At 44.7% G+C, this 18,116-nt stretch overlaps 1 protein-coding gene across 7 annotated transcripts in view; it reads right to left on the bottom strand.

Annotated features, from left to right (window-relative positions):
* LOC142584906 (uncharacterized) overlaps positions 1 to 18,116 on the bottom strand; it is a 140,212-nt gene that overhangs the window by 19,124 nt on the left and 102,972 nt on the right. For all 7 annotated transcript variants that reach the window (XM_075695247.1, XM_075695248.1, XM_075695246.1 and 4 more), the window contains 4 exons: positions 14,685 to 14,725; positions 12,923 to 13,039; positions 6,169 to 6,291; positions 1,884 to 2,116 (listed from right to left, as the gene is read on the bottom strand). In XM_075695247.1, the coding sequence (XP_075551362.1) occupies positions 1,884 to 2,116; positions 6,169 to 6,291; positions 12,923 to 13,039; positions 14,685 to 14,725 (514 nt within the window). The remainder of the gene's footprint in view (positions 1 to 1,883; positions 2,117 to 6,168; positions 6,292 to 12,922; positions 13,040 to 14,684; positions 14,726 to 18,116) is intronic.

Here is an 18,116-nt window from a genome sequence, read left to right as displayed (position 1 = left end):
CACTGGGACAAGCTGAGCAGGAGGCAAGAAAAACAGTTTTGAGAAAATGGCCTTCAAAGTTGCAACTTAGGTTTTCAGCTATCAAAAGGCACCAGGGGTGTAGTCATTGTTGTCCTATCAAATGTGAGGCTTCTGAAGTGTTTTGCCTTTAGTCTGAAGGGCTTTGCCTGCCTTTTTTTCCCACAAGACATATTTCTATGCCGCTCTGTAAAGAGTATGTTGGCCAGGTTGCAGACCAAATGTTACACAGTATCCCACAAAGGCGCAGCAGGTCCCAGAATTGTATTTGCACACTACCTTGCTGACGGTTGTCTCTAATGGAAGAAGGGAGGCTTACCCTTTAGCATCGCTCACATGATGTCTTTCGTGACATTCATTGTCACATTCCCTCTTGTGGCAATGACCAGATGACTGAACGAAGGCTTTCAGCAGCACTTCGAATTTTGTTCCCTAGACAATGACTGAGGAGCTAGCTGCACATCAGAAAGGCACTGGTACATGGTCAGCAATGCAGCTGAAACATGGACGCCTTGCAAGCCAGCACTTATGTGGAGCTTTAACCTGTTCTTTTGTGGCCTAGTGTCTGCACCAGCTACCATATTTTGAGAACACTGAATTGTGCAACCTTTTTCTCCTTTGAACCTTGTGAGAGCCTGGAGAACTTACAGAATGTAGTGGAAGGTTTGTTGAATATTGCGAGCATAGCCAAATGCGACTTTCCATTTTTCTTTTCTTTTTCTCTTCCGAGCAAAACTTTACAATTACTTTTCTCGCCATCTTTGCATCAGACTGAATCGTATCAGAAAAGAATTGAAATAATCAATCCAAAAAAGCGAAAATTCCCGAACCTGCACTGTAGCTCAGGGGCCGCGACTAAGAAGAAAATAATAACAAAATAAAAACCCGACTTCAGTGTGCAATGTGCTCGGCTACAGAGCCCAAGGCGTAGATGCGCGAAATACTTCACCACAGGTTCAAGGAGCCCGCGCATGATGTGCATAAACGCAAAGTCCAAGGCACTAATGTGTGAAATGCTTAGCCCTGGGTCCGAGGAGTCCATGCGTGATGTGCTTGATTGCAGAGTCGGAAGCACTGATGCGCGAAATGCTTAGCCACAGGATTGAGGATTGCGCGCCCGATGTGCTTGGTTGCGAATTCTGAAGCATCGCTGTTCAAAACGCTTAGCCACATGTCCGAGGATTCCGCGTAAGAAGTCAGCATCGCTGATGCTTAGAATGCTCACCCACGGGTCTGGGAAGTCCAGAAACGGATGGATCGGCTGTGCTTCTGCGATATCAGCATCTTGCCCGTTTTGACACTCATTGAGTTCAAGGTAGTCAAGACAGTCGACAGCTCGCGAGGTGCAAAGAGAAGACGACGTTCCTACGAAGCGAGTCAGACCAATGGCGAAGCACGCTGTAGTCACGTGGCAGGTGCGACCAATCGGAGACTTTCGAACAACCTTCAATCATTTGCTTTTTGTGCACTTGTCTCTGTATGGAGGAGATAGCTGAAGTGGCAAAGTTGAAGACTGAGAATTGTCAGCACAATGTCTAGCCTAAGTGAAAAGCACCTGTCCAGTCGTGTGAAAGATATGCATAATGTGTAGAACATTGTGAAGACCAATGAAAGAAGCGAAACTGCTAACCGACGACGTAGGTACGCCCAATGCAGACACCCACCTGTCTACCTTTCGGCTCGTTTTACTAAAACACTTAAAACATACTGAAAATTGCAGCATGGGTACAAGAAGTGTTTCAAAATGTATGTAACACATTTTAAATATAATTATATTCATCAGTGCTATTGTTTCTGATACACTAACTTGGCAGGCACAATTGTGCCCACAATGCCTGAAGGGGCTAAAGGCTTAAAATACGCACCGGGAGTCTTTGGGCTCGCTGCGGGACTCTGGCTATCGGCCAGGGGTGTGTGGTCGTCATAGGCGGGCGCCACTTCCTGCGGGGGGCAGACACGCGCCACCAGCCCGGGAAAGCACAGCACGGCCAGGAACCAGTGGGCGTTCTGGTTGATGGGCACCACTATGAAGTCCTTGGCAAAAATGTCGACGTGTCGAGTCCATGTCCGCACATTGCGATGCCGCCGTGCCGCGGGCCTGCAAAATGCCCATCGCGCGCGACTCTTGTAGCGCCCGCCAGTCCTTCCTCATCGGCAGTTTGCGGGGACCACCGGCAAATGGGTGCCAGCCAAGTTCACTTAATTTAGGCAAATGGGCAAGCTTTTGGATTTCGAAGAGAATAAAGAAAAAAATATCGAGTATTGAATCACATATCAAATATCAGAAAATTTATCTCGAAATTTAATGCTTACAAATTTTGTGCAAGAAAACACAGTACTGCATATGCTCGGGAGTCTTCTAACATTGCATAACAAGAATGATGCAAGCGATCAATAACTTGACTGCCTAGAAATCAAGATCTCTGGTCTGCTCTTATTAAAGGGAACAGCAAATTACTATCTAGCATTGACTACAGCTTAATTCTATACGAATATATGAAAAATATATATATATTTTTTTTACCAATAGAATGTCTGTTGAATAGAATCCAGTGCTCTTGCCCTCTGAAGCTGAAGAAGTAGTGAGACATATTGTACTGAATATCTCGCGAGGCTTTTGGTTTACCATATTTACTTGAATGTAATGCGACTGCGATAGTAATGCGACGGACAACGTTCCAGTCTCGTGACATAAAAAAATAAACTCCGAATGTAACGGGAGGTGAACGGAAAAAGAAACGGTACCATTGCTCAAGGAATCATAATTTGCAAACTAGTTCTCTTCAATTATCATTGTCATCTGGGGAAGCAACGTTTTCCTTGTTTGTTATCCACCTACCAGATAGAATCCATTTTCCGTGCCATTGAGCTTGCTTGAGATAGAGCCCTTCTTAAACGACTGCATAACCGTTTCCTTGAGGAGGCCATACCAGGCCACAATGAGTCCACAAAGGCCCTTCTGATTGGACTTGCATATAAAGAGGGCTACCTGCTGGTCCAGTTACCCACGAATTATTGACTCGTTGAAGTCAAATGGAGTTTCCCAGCTCGTCGGCTAACAAAACTGCTCGTTACTTGCAATGGGCATCATACCTAACGCAGGGCGTTGCCATAACGTTGTGAACGAATGAAGTCGAAGTGTGAAAGGCCACAGGTTAGTGCAGCACTGTAACCGCCACACCACTCACAAGCACAGCAAAAATTGGAGTCGGTTGTGACAACAAAGAACAAGTTTTGACTTCGGTCAATTTGTCTAAAGATTGGATCAAGACGTGAAGGTACAGGTTGCCAACACAACACTAAAAACCAAGAGATTTTGAATATTTGTTTTAACATGGTTAATTTTGCCGTTATTCAAATGTAACGCGAAGGTTGACTTCTAGCAACGAAAATCTTGGAGAAGACTGATTACTATCGAGTAAATACAGTAATAGTAATCCTTTGTCTTACGGTAATCTTTTATGGCATAGCATGTTTTCCTTTTCAGACTTCCTCCAGAATACAGAAGTGATTTCCAAGCTTTACAGGCAGGTGGGTTTGTGCGTTATCACGAAGGTCAATTGCACAACAGTCGAAAGTGCGCACAGTGCATCATGTGACGTTATCGCTGCTTCAGGCATAGCCATCATTGGCACTGCGCAGGTAGACCTATGGTCGTGCCAATGGTAAAGAGAAGGGGCATTTTCACTGTCAGGTTCGGCGTCATTTACAGGGAATTTAGCCCAATTGAAATTTCATTGCAGTTGGTCTTTAAAGAGCTGACGATAATCCACAGAAAGCACCTGCCATACAGATGCAAGAACCCTCCTGTTTTCTGGAAGAAAACTAGAAATCAATACCTTTGCTTAGAAGATTGCCATTAAGCACAGTATGCTCAGTATGCAGTATTAAACTAAAAACATGCTTAGTATTTAGGACAACTTCGCTATTTCTTCAATTTCATAAAGAAAAATGCAGTTGATTTGATTTGACAGATATTCTGTTGAGATAAATAATATTCTCCAGACCTTCGTATAAGAACTGAGTTATCAGTGCTGGCATACTAATTTGAAGTTCCCTTCCATGAGAGTAGAGCGTACTATACACCTAGATTTCCAGGCATTTAGGTTGCTGATAGCTGGTAAGAATCGTGTTACGTAATGTGTGTAGTCTCCTGAGCACAGTGCTTTCTTGCCCAATATTTGTAAGCATAAAAGCTTTTGTTAAATTTTCTGATATTCCATTCAATATTCGCCTCTTTTTTTCCTTGATTCAATTCAATATCCAATTCGAAATTTACAATTTGGTACTTGACACACCCCTAATTACAACTGTTATTTTGTCTCACGTGGCTGAAACTATAAGAAGTGTGCATATACAGCAGACTTTTGCCAATTCGACCTTGGTTAATTCGATTAATTAGAACGTTCGTTTTTCCAATCTTAAAATTGGCCTTCGCCAGATAACTTGAACTTGGACAGTCAGCATGCAAATGCCTGACCCCAATAGCGACCCCTTTAGTGGCAGCATCTGTCTCGGTGGAGCTCAGGGTACAGTGAATCTGTTGAGCCCATGTCACTTCCCGTTGAAAATGCATATTTTTAGCCAGCCGTAGAAGCATTCTGAAGCAATAACAGTAGCTCAGAACTTTTGATTACGGTATTTGCCCGTTTCTAACTCATTTCAAATTTGCCTGTTTTTTTCCCCCCCCAGGAAAATTGGGCCGAAAATTGCCGGCGCGATGCCAATCACATACAAAATTTAAATTGTTTTCGCGACCTTTACAGCATAAACACAAATGTACAGGAGGAAAGCTGACTTTTTAAAACAAATGTGCGACGAAGCTGACTTTAGGAAACAAGGAAACGTTGTGCAACACATATTTTTCTTTCTAATAAGTAGGGTGGGCATTAGATTTCTAGTGTATTAAGGAGATTTAATGTAATTTCTACATTAGGCAAGCTTTCTGCTTTGGACACCCAGAAAAGTCGGCCCGCATTTGACTCAGGGACTCTTTGCAAATATTGCAAGATGTGTTGGCAGCGTGCTCTGGCTTTATTTTATGGATCTTGCTAACACAACATGCCAGATAACTTGATCAATTTCGCTGGTCCTGTCAGCGTAGAATTAACGGAAGTAGGCTGCCTATTGAGTTCTATGGGCGGGTAAATGGGACTCAAGAAAAGGCCAGATTTTCGCCGGTTCTGCACTATAAGCAGTTACGTTATAAGTGGCCTGAACTGTAACCATGGTAACGGCTATGGATGATTTGGCTGCCGTATTTATTGGTTCTCTCCACGGAGCTTCCTACAAAAATTACTGGAGGCAACTCCGACGTGGCGACTCTTTGGCTAGCATGGGAAAATGGAAGTACAGTTAAACCTCAATATAACAAAGTGTGTTTATTCACTATTTCAACATTACAAAATTTCACTGCCACCACGAAGGAATGCCAAGTCAATAAATGGAAATTACCACGGATGCAGATGTTCGAAAAATGTCTGAGGCAGCATGCACTTTTGTTTGTGTGCCCTGAGCGCACACATTTTGTGGATTACATATGCACATTATTAATGTTTAGACAACTTGTTCGACAACCTTTCTGTTGCCAATTTTGCCAGCTCCAGGAACTTGTCAGAATAAACCTGCTCAAAGCAAGCAGCCCGCAGTTTAGCAACTTGCATTGCCATGAAAAGGCAGTGCAGCTTGGACCATCCCAATTTCTTAATGTATGCATCTTTTTTTCTTCAATTTCGCTTGCGCCATCCTTCAATACCTTTAAGACATTTTCACAAACAGAATACATTTTTCATAGAACTTGACGCTACATTAGTAAAATTGTAGAATGAGCCCATAACCGTAAACATTGTGACAAATTCGGGAGAGTTGACAGGTCTGCATTCTGTTTTATTTATGTGTCGAAATCACTTTGTCATGGCGAGTCATCGGCAGTTCAGTTAGGGGTAATTCAAAAGGTTTACTGGTACTTGAAACGGGAATAGATGGTCACGTGACGAATGACAAGGATAACGAGGATGCCCACAAAAACTACTGTCGCCCAGCGTGCTGTGTCGAGAATGGGTTTAATCCATTTGGGTTACGGCATACACTGCCAAAGGCGCTCGCGATAGAAGAACTCGCAATAGCTGTTGCCCTTCTAAAACAACTCACGTCAGGCCCTGCTGTCCCGGTGCACGAGGGTTGAGCCGCTGCGTCAGGCGTGGGTAGAAGAAAGAACTGAAGATGTGCGTCCGCTGCCGCACCTCTTCACTTAGCCGCTCCAGCAGCAGGTACCTGTCACAGAAACAAGAAGGCATCCATGTCAACGAACTGGCCATACTAACAAGAACCTTCTTAAAATAAATAAAATACCGTGCAATCTCACACAAGGGCCACCCGGTTTCTTTCTTTTAATTCGGGCATGAATATTTTAGGTGTTGCCCATACACTAATTACTTTCTTTATTTTATTTTTTATATTATTTTTATTTATTTGGTTATTATTTCTTTTTTTGGTTGAAAAATGGGTTGAATTGTGGTCAATTAAATCGTGCAGCCCTCTGGGGAGTCGGACCATACAGGGGTCTGATCTGCATCAGTGATCTGCGACAAGATGTAATCACCTTAATGCTGCAATACAATGGCACACTTCTGAATGCTTAGCAGCTTGTCCTCACATTCGTGAGGAAGTCACTGGGCACATAGTAGTCGTTCTTCGCCAGATGAACAAATTGTTTCGCTTTGTGAACTGCCGAACCCAACCAGCACTTGCTTTAATATCTTCACGTGGTGTGTGCTTCGCTTGCACCAACTCTAGAATTTTGAATCTCGCATGTCCGTTAACAGAGCGCAGCCAGTGTTTCGCAACTCAGTGACACAGCTCAGAAGCTCGCTTTCAACATTGCCATTTGTTGGGCATGTAAGCACGTTGGACTTGGAGAGCGCATTTAGCACCAGCAAACAAGGACAGAAGGGAGACGACACCACAATGCACTACAACGCATTGTGGTGTCGTCTGCCTTCTGTCCTTGTTTGCTGGCGCTAAATGTGATTTCCAACTCGCTTTCAAGTTCCAGGTGCTTACAAGGCTTACCCCGGAAAGCGCATATTGTGCTGCTCGTGCTTGTCAAGGGTTCTTTCTGGTCACACCAATACCATACACACTTCTCATCGATGTGAAAGTGCCTGCCTGCCGTGCGCTTACTATGCTCCAGGGCACATTTGACGACTTCCAGCTTAAAGGCTGCTGTGCAGCTGCTCAGGTATAGAAATTCGTGATTCAACAGTTTTCCACTGCAAGTATGGCTTAGCTATATCGAGGTCTGATTGTATTATATTACAGAGGTACTGCCAGTCCCCTTTGGGGCTTCTATAGACTCTCTCAGGTCTGCAATATCTGCAGGCCATCTCAAGTCGCTAGGGAAAGTGAATGCCTTCTGGAGTGCGCCAATTCATATCATTCATTGCAAAGCGTCTTCTGCAGGGATTCCTAAGCATAAGGATTGAAGAACGATATTATGTTGCTATTAGCATTAGTATAGAACTGCAAGTGAGAAGAATGCAGTCATTATCCCATATTACATCATTTCCTGCTGATTTATTTATGGCAGTCATGAGCCCACAACAGTACTACCTATCCATAATGTGGCGGCATTTGTGACAAGTTTCCATGGCAAGATAGCCATGACACTCATACAGTTCCTCGACATGCTTAAAGGATGTTCAACATCAAGGTGCACTCTTAAAAGCACAGGCCCCTCGATGAAACTTTCTGGTGGGGGTAAGGCAAGGCAAAGGCAGTAGCAACTTTCATTTTCTGAGGAACTAGCACAAGGCAGAAGATAGCCAGAGCCAACACTGTGGACAAAGAGAAAAGAACCTGACAAAACATGAACCTCCCACATTTTTTTTCTGTCCTTTATTGATTGTGCACTCGCAATCTGCTATGGCTGAAAATTTCAAATTCACACAAGCCGTTGCTATGCTGTACTGCCGCACAATGTGGATGCAATGGCGAGAAACATCCCAAAATGAGCAGCATAAGCGTCACTTCATCCCATGATGGCATTGGTTTTGTTGGTTGGACAAACATATATATATATCTTTACATAATGTATTGTACATTAACAGTCATAACCCTTAGTGAAATTGCTTCATTATCTGGAGAAAGCAGCTGGTATAGACTTGTTATCCCACGCATCTTTGAGAGTATACTAGTACTGGGATATAAAAAAATATGTGGAGCTCTTACTATTGTTATGATAACACTGAAGCCGCAGTGTGAGGGGAGCATCAACGAAAGACAGGAAGAATGACAAGACAATCGAAACTCTACCCGGGAAACTGTCTCTCTCTTGTGAGTGCAAATTCACTGTGAAAGATAATGGGCAGTGGAAGGAGCGGTAAGTAAATTAAGGGTTTTATCACCCCGAGTCTGCACAGAGACTTGCGATGATGGGCTCTGTAGTGGAGGACTCCGGATTAATTTTGACAACCTGGGTTTGTTTGACGTGCACCCAAAGCTTAGCACGCAAGTGTTTCAGCCTTTTGACCTTGTTGGAATGCGGCCGTGGAGGACAACAACCGGAACATGTGACCGCGTGACCAGCAGTGTAAAGCCACAGCCAACCGAGTAACTGCGGCGGGTTAGAAGCAGTGGTGGAGTGGCATCCAATGTGCCTGTGGCCTATATCCATCGGGGGAAAATTGTACCATACCAGGTCAAGCTTAACCCTTAAAAAAAATGTAATTATGGAGTTTTGAGTGCCAAAACCATGATCTGATTTTGAGGCCCACCGTACTGGGGAACTCCGGCGTAATTTGGACCGCCTGAGGTTCTTTAAAGGGACACTAAAGGTTACTATTAAGTCAACGTGGACTGTTGAAATACCATCACAGAAACCTCGAAACGCTTGTTTCGTGCCAAGGAGAGACTTATTTTAAGAAAAAATGCGTTCTGAAGCGTCCGCGTACCTCTAGCGCAGTTCAAATCGCCCGCCCTCCGATCGAGGAGTACTGACATCATGGTCTCATAGTGACGTTGCGCCATCGGTGAGTAGAACGGCGTCCGCAGACGGCGCTACGGCTTTTCTGCGCAAAACGCGAAGGCGCGGCCAGAAACAGAGCCAAGACAGAGCCGACAGCAGAGCGAAAGCGGGAGTCCGTTCTCGTTAAACTATAGGCTGCGGCGAGCTCGCAGCGTGGTCAGCGTGGTCTATGAGAAGCGACGAGCCTTTTCGCACTCGCAACAGGGCATAAAAATGTGCGAATCGACGCAAAGCTCGGCCTAGAAACGTGCTTCGCCACAGCCAGGGCTCAATACGACCCAAGCTGGCACGACCCAGATGTCGTTTCCCGCACCGCCACCAGGCGCCGCTACTATACCTCAAACTCCAGCGCAAGACGCCCTTAAGCTGGTACTTCATTCTATGACGCTAACTTCGACGCTCGTCGCAATGGACCCTGACACCGACAGATTGGCTCGCGATGGTGGGCTCAACTTCAGCGATTTGAGCACCGACGAGCGCGACCTGCTGCTGAGGGCTCGCACTGCCGGCGTCGTTGCGTACTACGACGGCGGCCTCGACACCGGCTCTCCGGAGCGGGAAAGCAACGAGGGCTTCCCACGACATCACATGGACGTGGCATTCTCGCTGCTTGTTCCAAATGAAAGTTTCGCGAGCCAGCAGAACCCTCACAGCACGACGCGATAACGAAACTACTGAAACTCCAATGCGTGCGCGGCGCAGAGTCGAGCGCGCAGAGTCGAGCGAAAACGAAACCTTTCGACCACCCATACTACAGAAGGGTAACGTCAAAATGTTATTCTTTCTTGGAATCGAATAGACGTAGACAAGTAGCATTTTTTTCCGTCTTATAATCGAATGAAATGATATTTTTAATACGAGTAGTTGAGTATTAGTAACACAAATTATGAGGAGTCCTTTCGTCATCGGGCTAGTACCGGAATGTCGCTGGGGGGTCTCAAATCGTGTCATGCATTTACCTCAATTTCTCGGTTACTAAAGCTCTGTTCGCGATTATATTGACGCCTTAGACGTTCTAGAACACTTTAACTTGAGTTTCTGGTAACCTTTAGTGTCCCTTTAACATGCACCTAAACCTAAGTACACAGGTGTTTTTGCATTTCGTCCTCTTGGAAAGGCGGCCGCCGTGGTCGGAATTTGATATCGCGACCTTGCGCTTAGCAGCCAAACACCATAGCCACTAAGCAACCATGGCGAGAGCTTAATCCTTTATGGACGAGTGTTGCCTACAGACAACATACCAGAGAACTAAATATTTTTTTTTGCTGCCTGTCGATATTGAGCATGAATTTTCTGGTTAAAGGTCTTTGGCCAACACCGAATGACAGGCAGCAAGAGTAATTTGTTGGCTTAGAGGTGTAACATAGGACAAGGAATTGGAAGTTTGGCACGCGACTCATTTTCTTTTACGCCCAGAGGAGACAGACCGATGCAAGGTCTCTGGCAGCAGTGGTATCACGCAAAGTTACTAGAACCAGTCAAGTTTCGCAGCTCCGCACATTGGCCAGCGTAAGCACGTGGCCCACGTGGTGGTCGTGAGAACTAACGGAGCTGCAGCCAAGTCCAGCACTTTGGTATTGCACACACGTTCACTCTTCCGCATCGATTTATTACTCCCCTGAAAAGATTTACTGACTTCGTAATTAGAGTTTGCAGTTTTCACTATGCGTGACAGCTTCGCAAGTGCAGTACGAATGCTAAGGGTGACATGCACGCTTCGATTTCAATGGCTATGCTGTACTGCAAAGCTACTCTGACATCAACTGTGACTGGATGTGTCCACCAGATAAGGCAGTTCATAATCGATTATGTGGGAGGGGGATAAAAGTATAATAGCTAATGAGGGAAAAAGCAAAAGAAAGAAAAAGAAAAAAGACAGAAAAGAAATATCATACTTATTCGAATCTAGGCCGATAGTTTCTTCCAAATAATCATTGCAAAACTCTAGGATCGGCTTAGATTCAAGGATTTAAAAAAAAAGAACGCGCCAGTTTATAACCGAAAATGATAAATATGGTTCATAGCTAGCGCCATCAAGAAAAGTCAACATTGCAGCCGCTACTAGCCGGGCCAGTAGCCAACTGAAGTACACGAGCGATGTTGCCGCTTTGACCTGTGTCGTATCGGAGCTGGTTCTATGGTGTCGGCGTGCACTTATCGTAATGGCGCACTATAGTGACGCTTTCAAACTAAAAGTTGTGCTAGCCGCAGAGGCATACTAAGCCAGGCGGGACTTCAGCATGAATGAGAAAAATGTCCTTCGTTGGAAGGGGCAACGGGGGATGTATTTGAGTGTGCCGCAACAAGGAGATGACAGCGATAAGGAAGATAAGTGCGCAATAAGAGAGGAACTGTTCACCGAGATTGCGCCGCGTTTCGACACATGCGATGCCGCACTGTCTGCGCATGCATGGGCGCACGGACGCTAGCTTGCGCGCATCCGCAAGCGTACGGGTGGTCTGGGCTATGGGGACGAGGTTAACGGTGGTGACGACATAGAGTGAGCTCGGCATGTTCATATTAAACAAATGCTGCTATCATTTTGTGAATGCTGGCCTCACTTTTTTTGTTCAACCTGCATTCAAGGTAAGCTTCTTTTTTTTATTTGTTCTGGCTTCGGACATTCAGGGGTCGGCTTAGAATCGGAGCCGGCATAGATTCAAGTAAATACGGTATATACTTACCAGATAGCATAAACAAGCTTTAAAAATTATTTTTTATTGCACCAACTGCAAATGGAGAGCTCCCTTACATCCTATATGAGCTGTGTATTTCCTTGGAGAAAGTTGGTCATATTGCGTGCTGGCCCACCCCCAAATTTAGGTTGGATCCCGTCCAAAATTTCAATTGGCCCACCCCCAAATTTCAGTTCGCCTCTGTCCAAATTTGATTTCATTAAATTTCATTTAGCACACCCCTACTATAAACTCCCCCTGCGTTTTCTATGAAGCCCTATGTAACCCTATGGGTATTTTTTTATCAATCTAATTTGTTGTTGTTCAACTTGTTCCTTACCACCTATGAAGCTTCCAATCATCTAAATTTATGTTATTATAATGATTAAATGTCTTAACTTTACAAATGACCCACTTTTGTGCAGACACAAAGCATTACACTTTTTGCGTGATGGGTCTGTGGTACTCGTCAAAGGATGTTTATGCATTAAAAGTGGTGCTTAGCTGATGGATTGTAGCCTCTTTCACAACCTGGAGCAAAACAAGTCAGCATACTGCATGCTCGACAGAAGACAGGCTTCACAGCTCCGCACACCCCCAGTATGAGCTCCAAATACTCAAACCTCCGAACAAACTTCTGCAGGACGCAACAAATGCACAGCAACAAAGCAACCTCGTGTGACGCAGCCACAGCGAAGAAGGAGTGCAACCAGAAGCGCTGCCAGTAGCGTGACTCGATCGCAGCACCGTTAGTTCTCGCGAACACCACAGGGCCCATGTTTTCAGCGGAGCTGTGAAACTGAGGTAGTCCTAGTAACGTTTGGTATCACACGTTAAGTGAAGCAAATGAAACGTACATGTATGGGTTAACATATGGTGAGGGCTGTCTATACAAATTCTAAACAAAACCACAGGTGGCTTGGGGTGAATCCCAATTCCAGTTTTCATCCTGGAGTTTCCACCGTAACTGCACAAAAGGTTTCCGCAAAAAGTTTTTCTTTTCGTTGATTATGCTTATGCACATTTAGATGGAAAAAATATCTTTCTTTCTGGTGTTTATATGTCCTGTTAACACAGCCCTGGCATCTCTTAGCATTGTTAAATGTTCCGCTCCCCAGCTGCCTTGCTTGCCAAAACTTGCCAGGCTTCTGGGTGTGGCATTCACTACTTCATGTACAGCAACAGCACAACAAGAATGACTCACTTGAGGTAGAAGTCGATAATGACATCGTTGAGGAACTGCCCTTCCCGCAGGCAACGCAAATCAGCACTGTGGACAGCGATGCCACCAGTCTTGGGCGGTGCGGGATACACCAGCAACCTGGCATGAACAAAAAAATAATAATATATTAATGCAAAAGCATTATATAGCTCCTGAAGCGAAAAATCTGGCGGCATGGCTGGAGATCACACAAAAAGTCACGTGGTCACAAAGACACGCTCGTGCCACTGTTAGCGCGTTTGTCGCGTCTTCCTCCACAGCTGGCTCCGATGCTGGTCATCATGCTAACGTTGCCATACTGCCCCTCCCTCTGCGAAGGCGCTCGCAACATTGGCCAACTGCCAGTGAGGTGATTTCGGTGAGTTCTGTCGTGCCCTCCGATGGCCGAACCTTCGACTTCTCAGTCAGTAGCTGCGCCTGGCTCCTTTGAGCTTCCATGCAAATAGACGAATGAGGCCAAGGCAACGTGAAAACAATATTGTTACGTTTCGTAAAGCCAGTCGTCCTTGAGAAGACATAGCAATGCTTTCGCATTCATCCCCGGAGGGTACCTCAGTGCCCTTGACTTTTGCTTTTTTGGACATACTGCAGCCCTCAAACAGTACAAACACATGCCTGCTAAGTACTCTGTCCGGTACAGGTCACACTGAAGTCGAGGTTAGCCCTCTACGGTCACGTGTACAGCTTCTGCTGACGTATGTGCTTGCTTGCATGTGCCGTTTCTTCCTTTTTTTTTTTTTTTCGAGTTTCTTGCCCCATTTTTCAGCTATTGATAACTGCCCCTCACAGCATCCGTGTGCGAGGGCAGCAATTTTTTAGAGCCACACTTGAAGGAAATTATACGGGCTTTTCGTGGCATGAAGTGGCAAAAAAATACTTTTATCAGTGCGCGATTTACAGAAAGAACTCGGGAGAACTTAGACAACCTGAAAATAACTATAGTGGCAGCGGGGAATATATTCCACCTTCAGACGAACAGTAAACATATTCAGATGAGAACACTCAAGAAGACTGGCCTTAACATTTTCTGAAAAGGTGGAAGACCTTTCACGGCACAGCGTGGCATCAGCTCCGTCACGAGTCGAGGCGGTGCATTTCAACAATTTTGTGCAATAATAACTAGAGGGAGCCCAGGTGCTGCAATTGTTCAGCCATCATGGGAATAATGGATAGTACATAGATTTGTCTGGTCTTCGTGCTTGTGGATCAAGATGTTCTTGTGGCTTTAATTATTATGCTTTATCTGCCTTCTTTATCCTAAATTTTGCAGCAATTTGCTGAAAATTATGTGCTTAAAAAGCTACGAAGCCGTTTGAAGCCAGAAGGACAAAGTTTAGGCAAATCAATGTGCTACCCATCATTCCCATGCTGGCTGAACTGCCCCTCTTGCAGCTCCGGCCAACACTAGTGCCACAGTTCCCTCTAGTAATTATTGTATGAAACTATATGCTGCAGTTAGCCTTCATATGACAAAAAGTCAACATGGTACACACTAACCTAGGCATACGGCAAGAGACTATGGCTAAACAGTTAGCCAATACATTAGGCTCTATGCAGACTGGGTTGGGGATTTGTCGCAACTATGTTTTAACTGCTAATACATTTTACGCAGGTACGTATTACATAGGTTTCGCAGTAGTGTTACGAGCACCCTTTAGGTCTTCTTCCCATAGCCAGCATTCCTCCCGTCACATCATTGCAAGAAATGCTCGAGAAATGACGGAGCAAGGAGAAAGTTACTCACTTTATATTTGGTCCCGACGAACTCTCTTCTTGTAATGACCCCTGCAAAAGCACATAAAAAGAAAGTCTGCCTTTACAATTCCGACAAAAGCTGGGCGACAAATGCTCCTTTCCCTTGCGATTTTATGTAGAGACATTCTGAACTCATGACTCGGTGTTGCTGAATTGCAGAGACAACAAGCCCCCTTTTCAAAAGGATTCTTTTTTTTTTTTTTCGTACCAGTAGAGGTTTATTACTCGTCTGCTGCTCCATGCTTGTCTTACTAGACGGTGCAAGAAAGTTCATGCATGGAAAGATGCAGGGACAACCTACTGGAGACAGCTGTGAAACTTACTTACTTTAAGGAAAACGAATACGAGGAGAAGACATTACCTGATGATTCTCTGATTAGCACATTTCGCTGAGCCAAATTCGTCAAGCACACTAAAGATAGGAAGAACTCTCATTTTAGTTCACGAACATTATCGACTGAAGCAACTCTGTAAAACTGGACAAGCGGGCAAAGTTAAAATTAAAATTAAATTATGGGTCTTTACATGCCAAAACCACGATCTGATTATAAGGCACGCTGAAGTGAGGGACTCCGGAATAATTTGGACAACCTGGGGTTTTTTAAGTGTACCTAAACCTAAGTACACCGTGTTTTCGCATTTCGCCCCCATCGAAATGCAACCGCTGTGGCCGGGATTTGATCCCGCAACCTCGTGCTTAGCAGCCCAACAACATAGCCACTAAGCAATCACGGCGGGTTACAAATTGCCAAAGTTCTTGGACAAGATGGAAGAATCAAAGCATGCATTGTGCATATGCCGAATAGGACCACTGGTTCAGGTGTTGTACCGAAGGAAATTCACGAACGAATGACCTCATTTCGGGGAGAGTATGAAGAAACTGTTAACTTCAACCTCTTTCTTTCCGTCAGCTGGCAATTCTATACTCCTGCAAACTCGCTCGGCAACGGGCATCTCTATTGAAATAAACATTAGTTGTTTTGTTCCCCGCAAACAAAGTACAGTCAAGGACAGATTTTCCAGACGCCCAATTTTTCAAACATGCCCGATAATTCGAACACCTTTTCAGCACTGCCACGTACCTCATTGAGCCAATGTACCAAGAATGTCTGAAATTTTAGACTGAAGAACCCTTTGTCGTGCAATTTTCTGGACTTTTTGGTGTGACTGCAAGTCTGAAACGGCATTATTTGAAACCACCAGCACCCTTATTTTGTTTATCTTGCCACCTTGAACCAGTGCTCTCGCATGCAGATCTGCTGGCAGCTGTAGCCACAAAGGTAGGCCTAGCTGCTTTGATGTTCGCTACCAAGCTTCTTGCTGTTCGGTGCTATGGTTTTTCATTGAAAGAGTTTGCCGTTGTCAGCAATGGTGCCGAGGTGGAGTCGGCATGCAAACATGCCTGTGGCAATTTGAGCCCTTATTCATGTTTGGGAGGGTGGAACATGTTTTGGCCATTTTCACGGCCTCTAGGGAGTCTGAAAAATCCCATGCTGACTGCAGTCGGTTCCTTTTTAACCTGCCATAGTTTCCTCACAAGCTTCCTACAAGGTGCGCCTTTTGTGTGATGTCAACACTCTGCAATATTATGCAATTAATAGCATTTGTGAGTAACCTTGATAGGGTGGCTACTGCAGGTAGCCTGTCTGCCATGTGGTAGAGCCGTGGCTTGGACGTAGATTGTCTGCTGCAATGCTTAAGATTCACTCTGCTTATGGCTGCTATAAATTGCCATGCTATGGGGAGCAGAGTCTATAAAACTTTGCAAAAACACTGCATTGTGGCAGTAGATGCAAATAAATATGATACAATGATGCGCACCTTAGAGAATCGTAGAATCGAGGACTAAAGTGCCTTGGGGACCAAGGAAAATAGGGGGACACCAGGGCAGGGCATATGCGCCGAACCATGGCAACTAGCAGAGTCTAAAAAATTGAGCAATAGTGTGAGGCTCCAAAAGCACCTTGAGTAACCCCAAAAGCTTGAGAGGGACCCTGCATCTGAGAACTTTTTTTTATTATTTCTGGGTAGATTTTGATGAACCTTGCCGAGCTAAAAAACCCGTTGGTCCAAATTATTCCGTAGTCTCCCCACTACGGCATGCCTCATAATCAGATTGTGGTTTTGGCACGTAAAACCCCATAAATTATTAAATTATGGGGTTTTACGTGCCAAAACCACTGATTATGAGGCACGCCGTAGTGGGGGACTCCAGAATAATTTGGACCAACTGGGGTTCTTTAATGTGCACCTAAATCTAAGTACACGGGTGCTTTTGCATTTCGCCCCTATCAAAATGCAGCCGCTGTTGCGGGGATTCGATCCCGCAAAAACCCCATAAATGAATTAAATATTAAGTCAAGCCAAAGTGATAGATTAGTGCTCAAGTACGTCTAAGGTGTCGGTATTAACGTGAACAAAGCTTCAGTAATCGAGAAATTGAGTAAATGCAGGACTCTAGCCAGATGGCAATGTCGCTCCTCATTATAATTATGTTACTAGTACTCAACTAATCACAATTAGACGATAATCAAATTAATTTATAAGACAAAATAAAATGTTACTTGTCTAGTGCTATTTGATTTTTTAAAAAAGAATGCTATTTGATTTTTTTGAAAAAAGAACTCATTGACGTCACCCTTGACTACGACACAGGCAGTCGAAAGGTTTCATTTCCTCCCCTCTGTGCTGCCTGCACTTCGCGTTTCAGTAGTTCCATTATTGCGTAGTGCTCCGCTTATTTTGCAGGCTCATGAAACTCGGACAAAGTGCAATTAGCAGAGAATGCCATGTCCATGTGATGTCACGAGATTCCCAAACATTCCACACCACCTGACCAAAAGCAGCTGCAGCAGCGAATCCAAAGCTCTGTCTTGGCTCGCTTTCTCCATGGCCACGTACTTGCATTTTGTGCAAAAAAAAAAAAAACGTACAGTCGAACCCGGCTATATCGAACTAGCAAAAAAAAAAAAAAGAAAAAGAAACGCATACAGTTCAATATAGAGCATCATTTGATATAAGCCTGCTAAAGAAGTGGATGTCATAAAAGCACATACCATTTATAAAATAACTTTATTGATGAAACTATCTTATGTTTCAAATGAAATAGTCCTGTATTTTCTTCTGCTTGGGCAATTTCGCTGCCCGCGATGCACCACGCACTTCTCCACATTGTCTAAGGAGTTGGAGAAGCTGAGGTCGCAGCCTTCCACGTTCGCGCAGAAGCACCGGACTAGTGCGAGTGCACCAATCACTTCGAAGGACGGCAGCAAAGGACCATCGTTGCTTTCCTCATTGTGCCCACTTTCACTTGTGCACGGTACAATGCCGGCAGTCTTCGTTTTCGGGCTCTCCCGTGGTCACGACACCATCATCTGCACTCACAAACTCATCGGTCGTTGATTTGTCAACGGCTTCTGGA

This window comes from Dermacentor variabilis, chromosome 6, assembly GCF_050947875.1.
Source record: "Dermacentor variabilis isolate Ectoservices chromosome 6, ASM5094787v1, whole genome shotgun sequence".
In the NCBI taxonomy this organism is placed as follows: domain Eukaryota; kingdom Metazoa; phylum Arthropoda; class Arachnida; order Ixodida; family Ixodidae; genus Dermacentor; species Dermacentor variabilis.
Note: the sequence above shows the minus strand (reverse complement) of the source record. Positions and strands in the feature narration are given on the sequence as shown.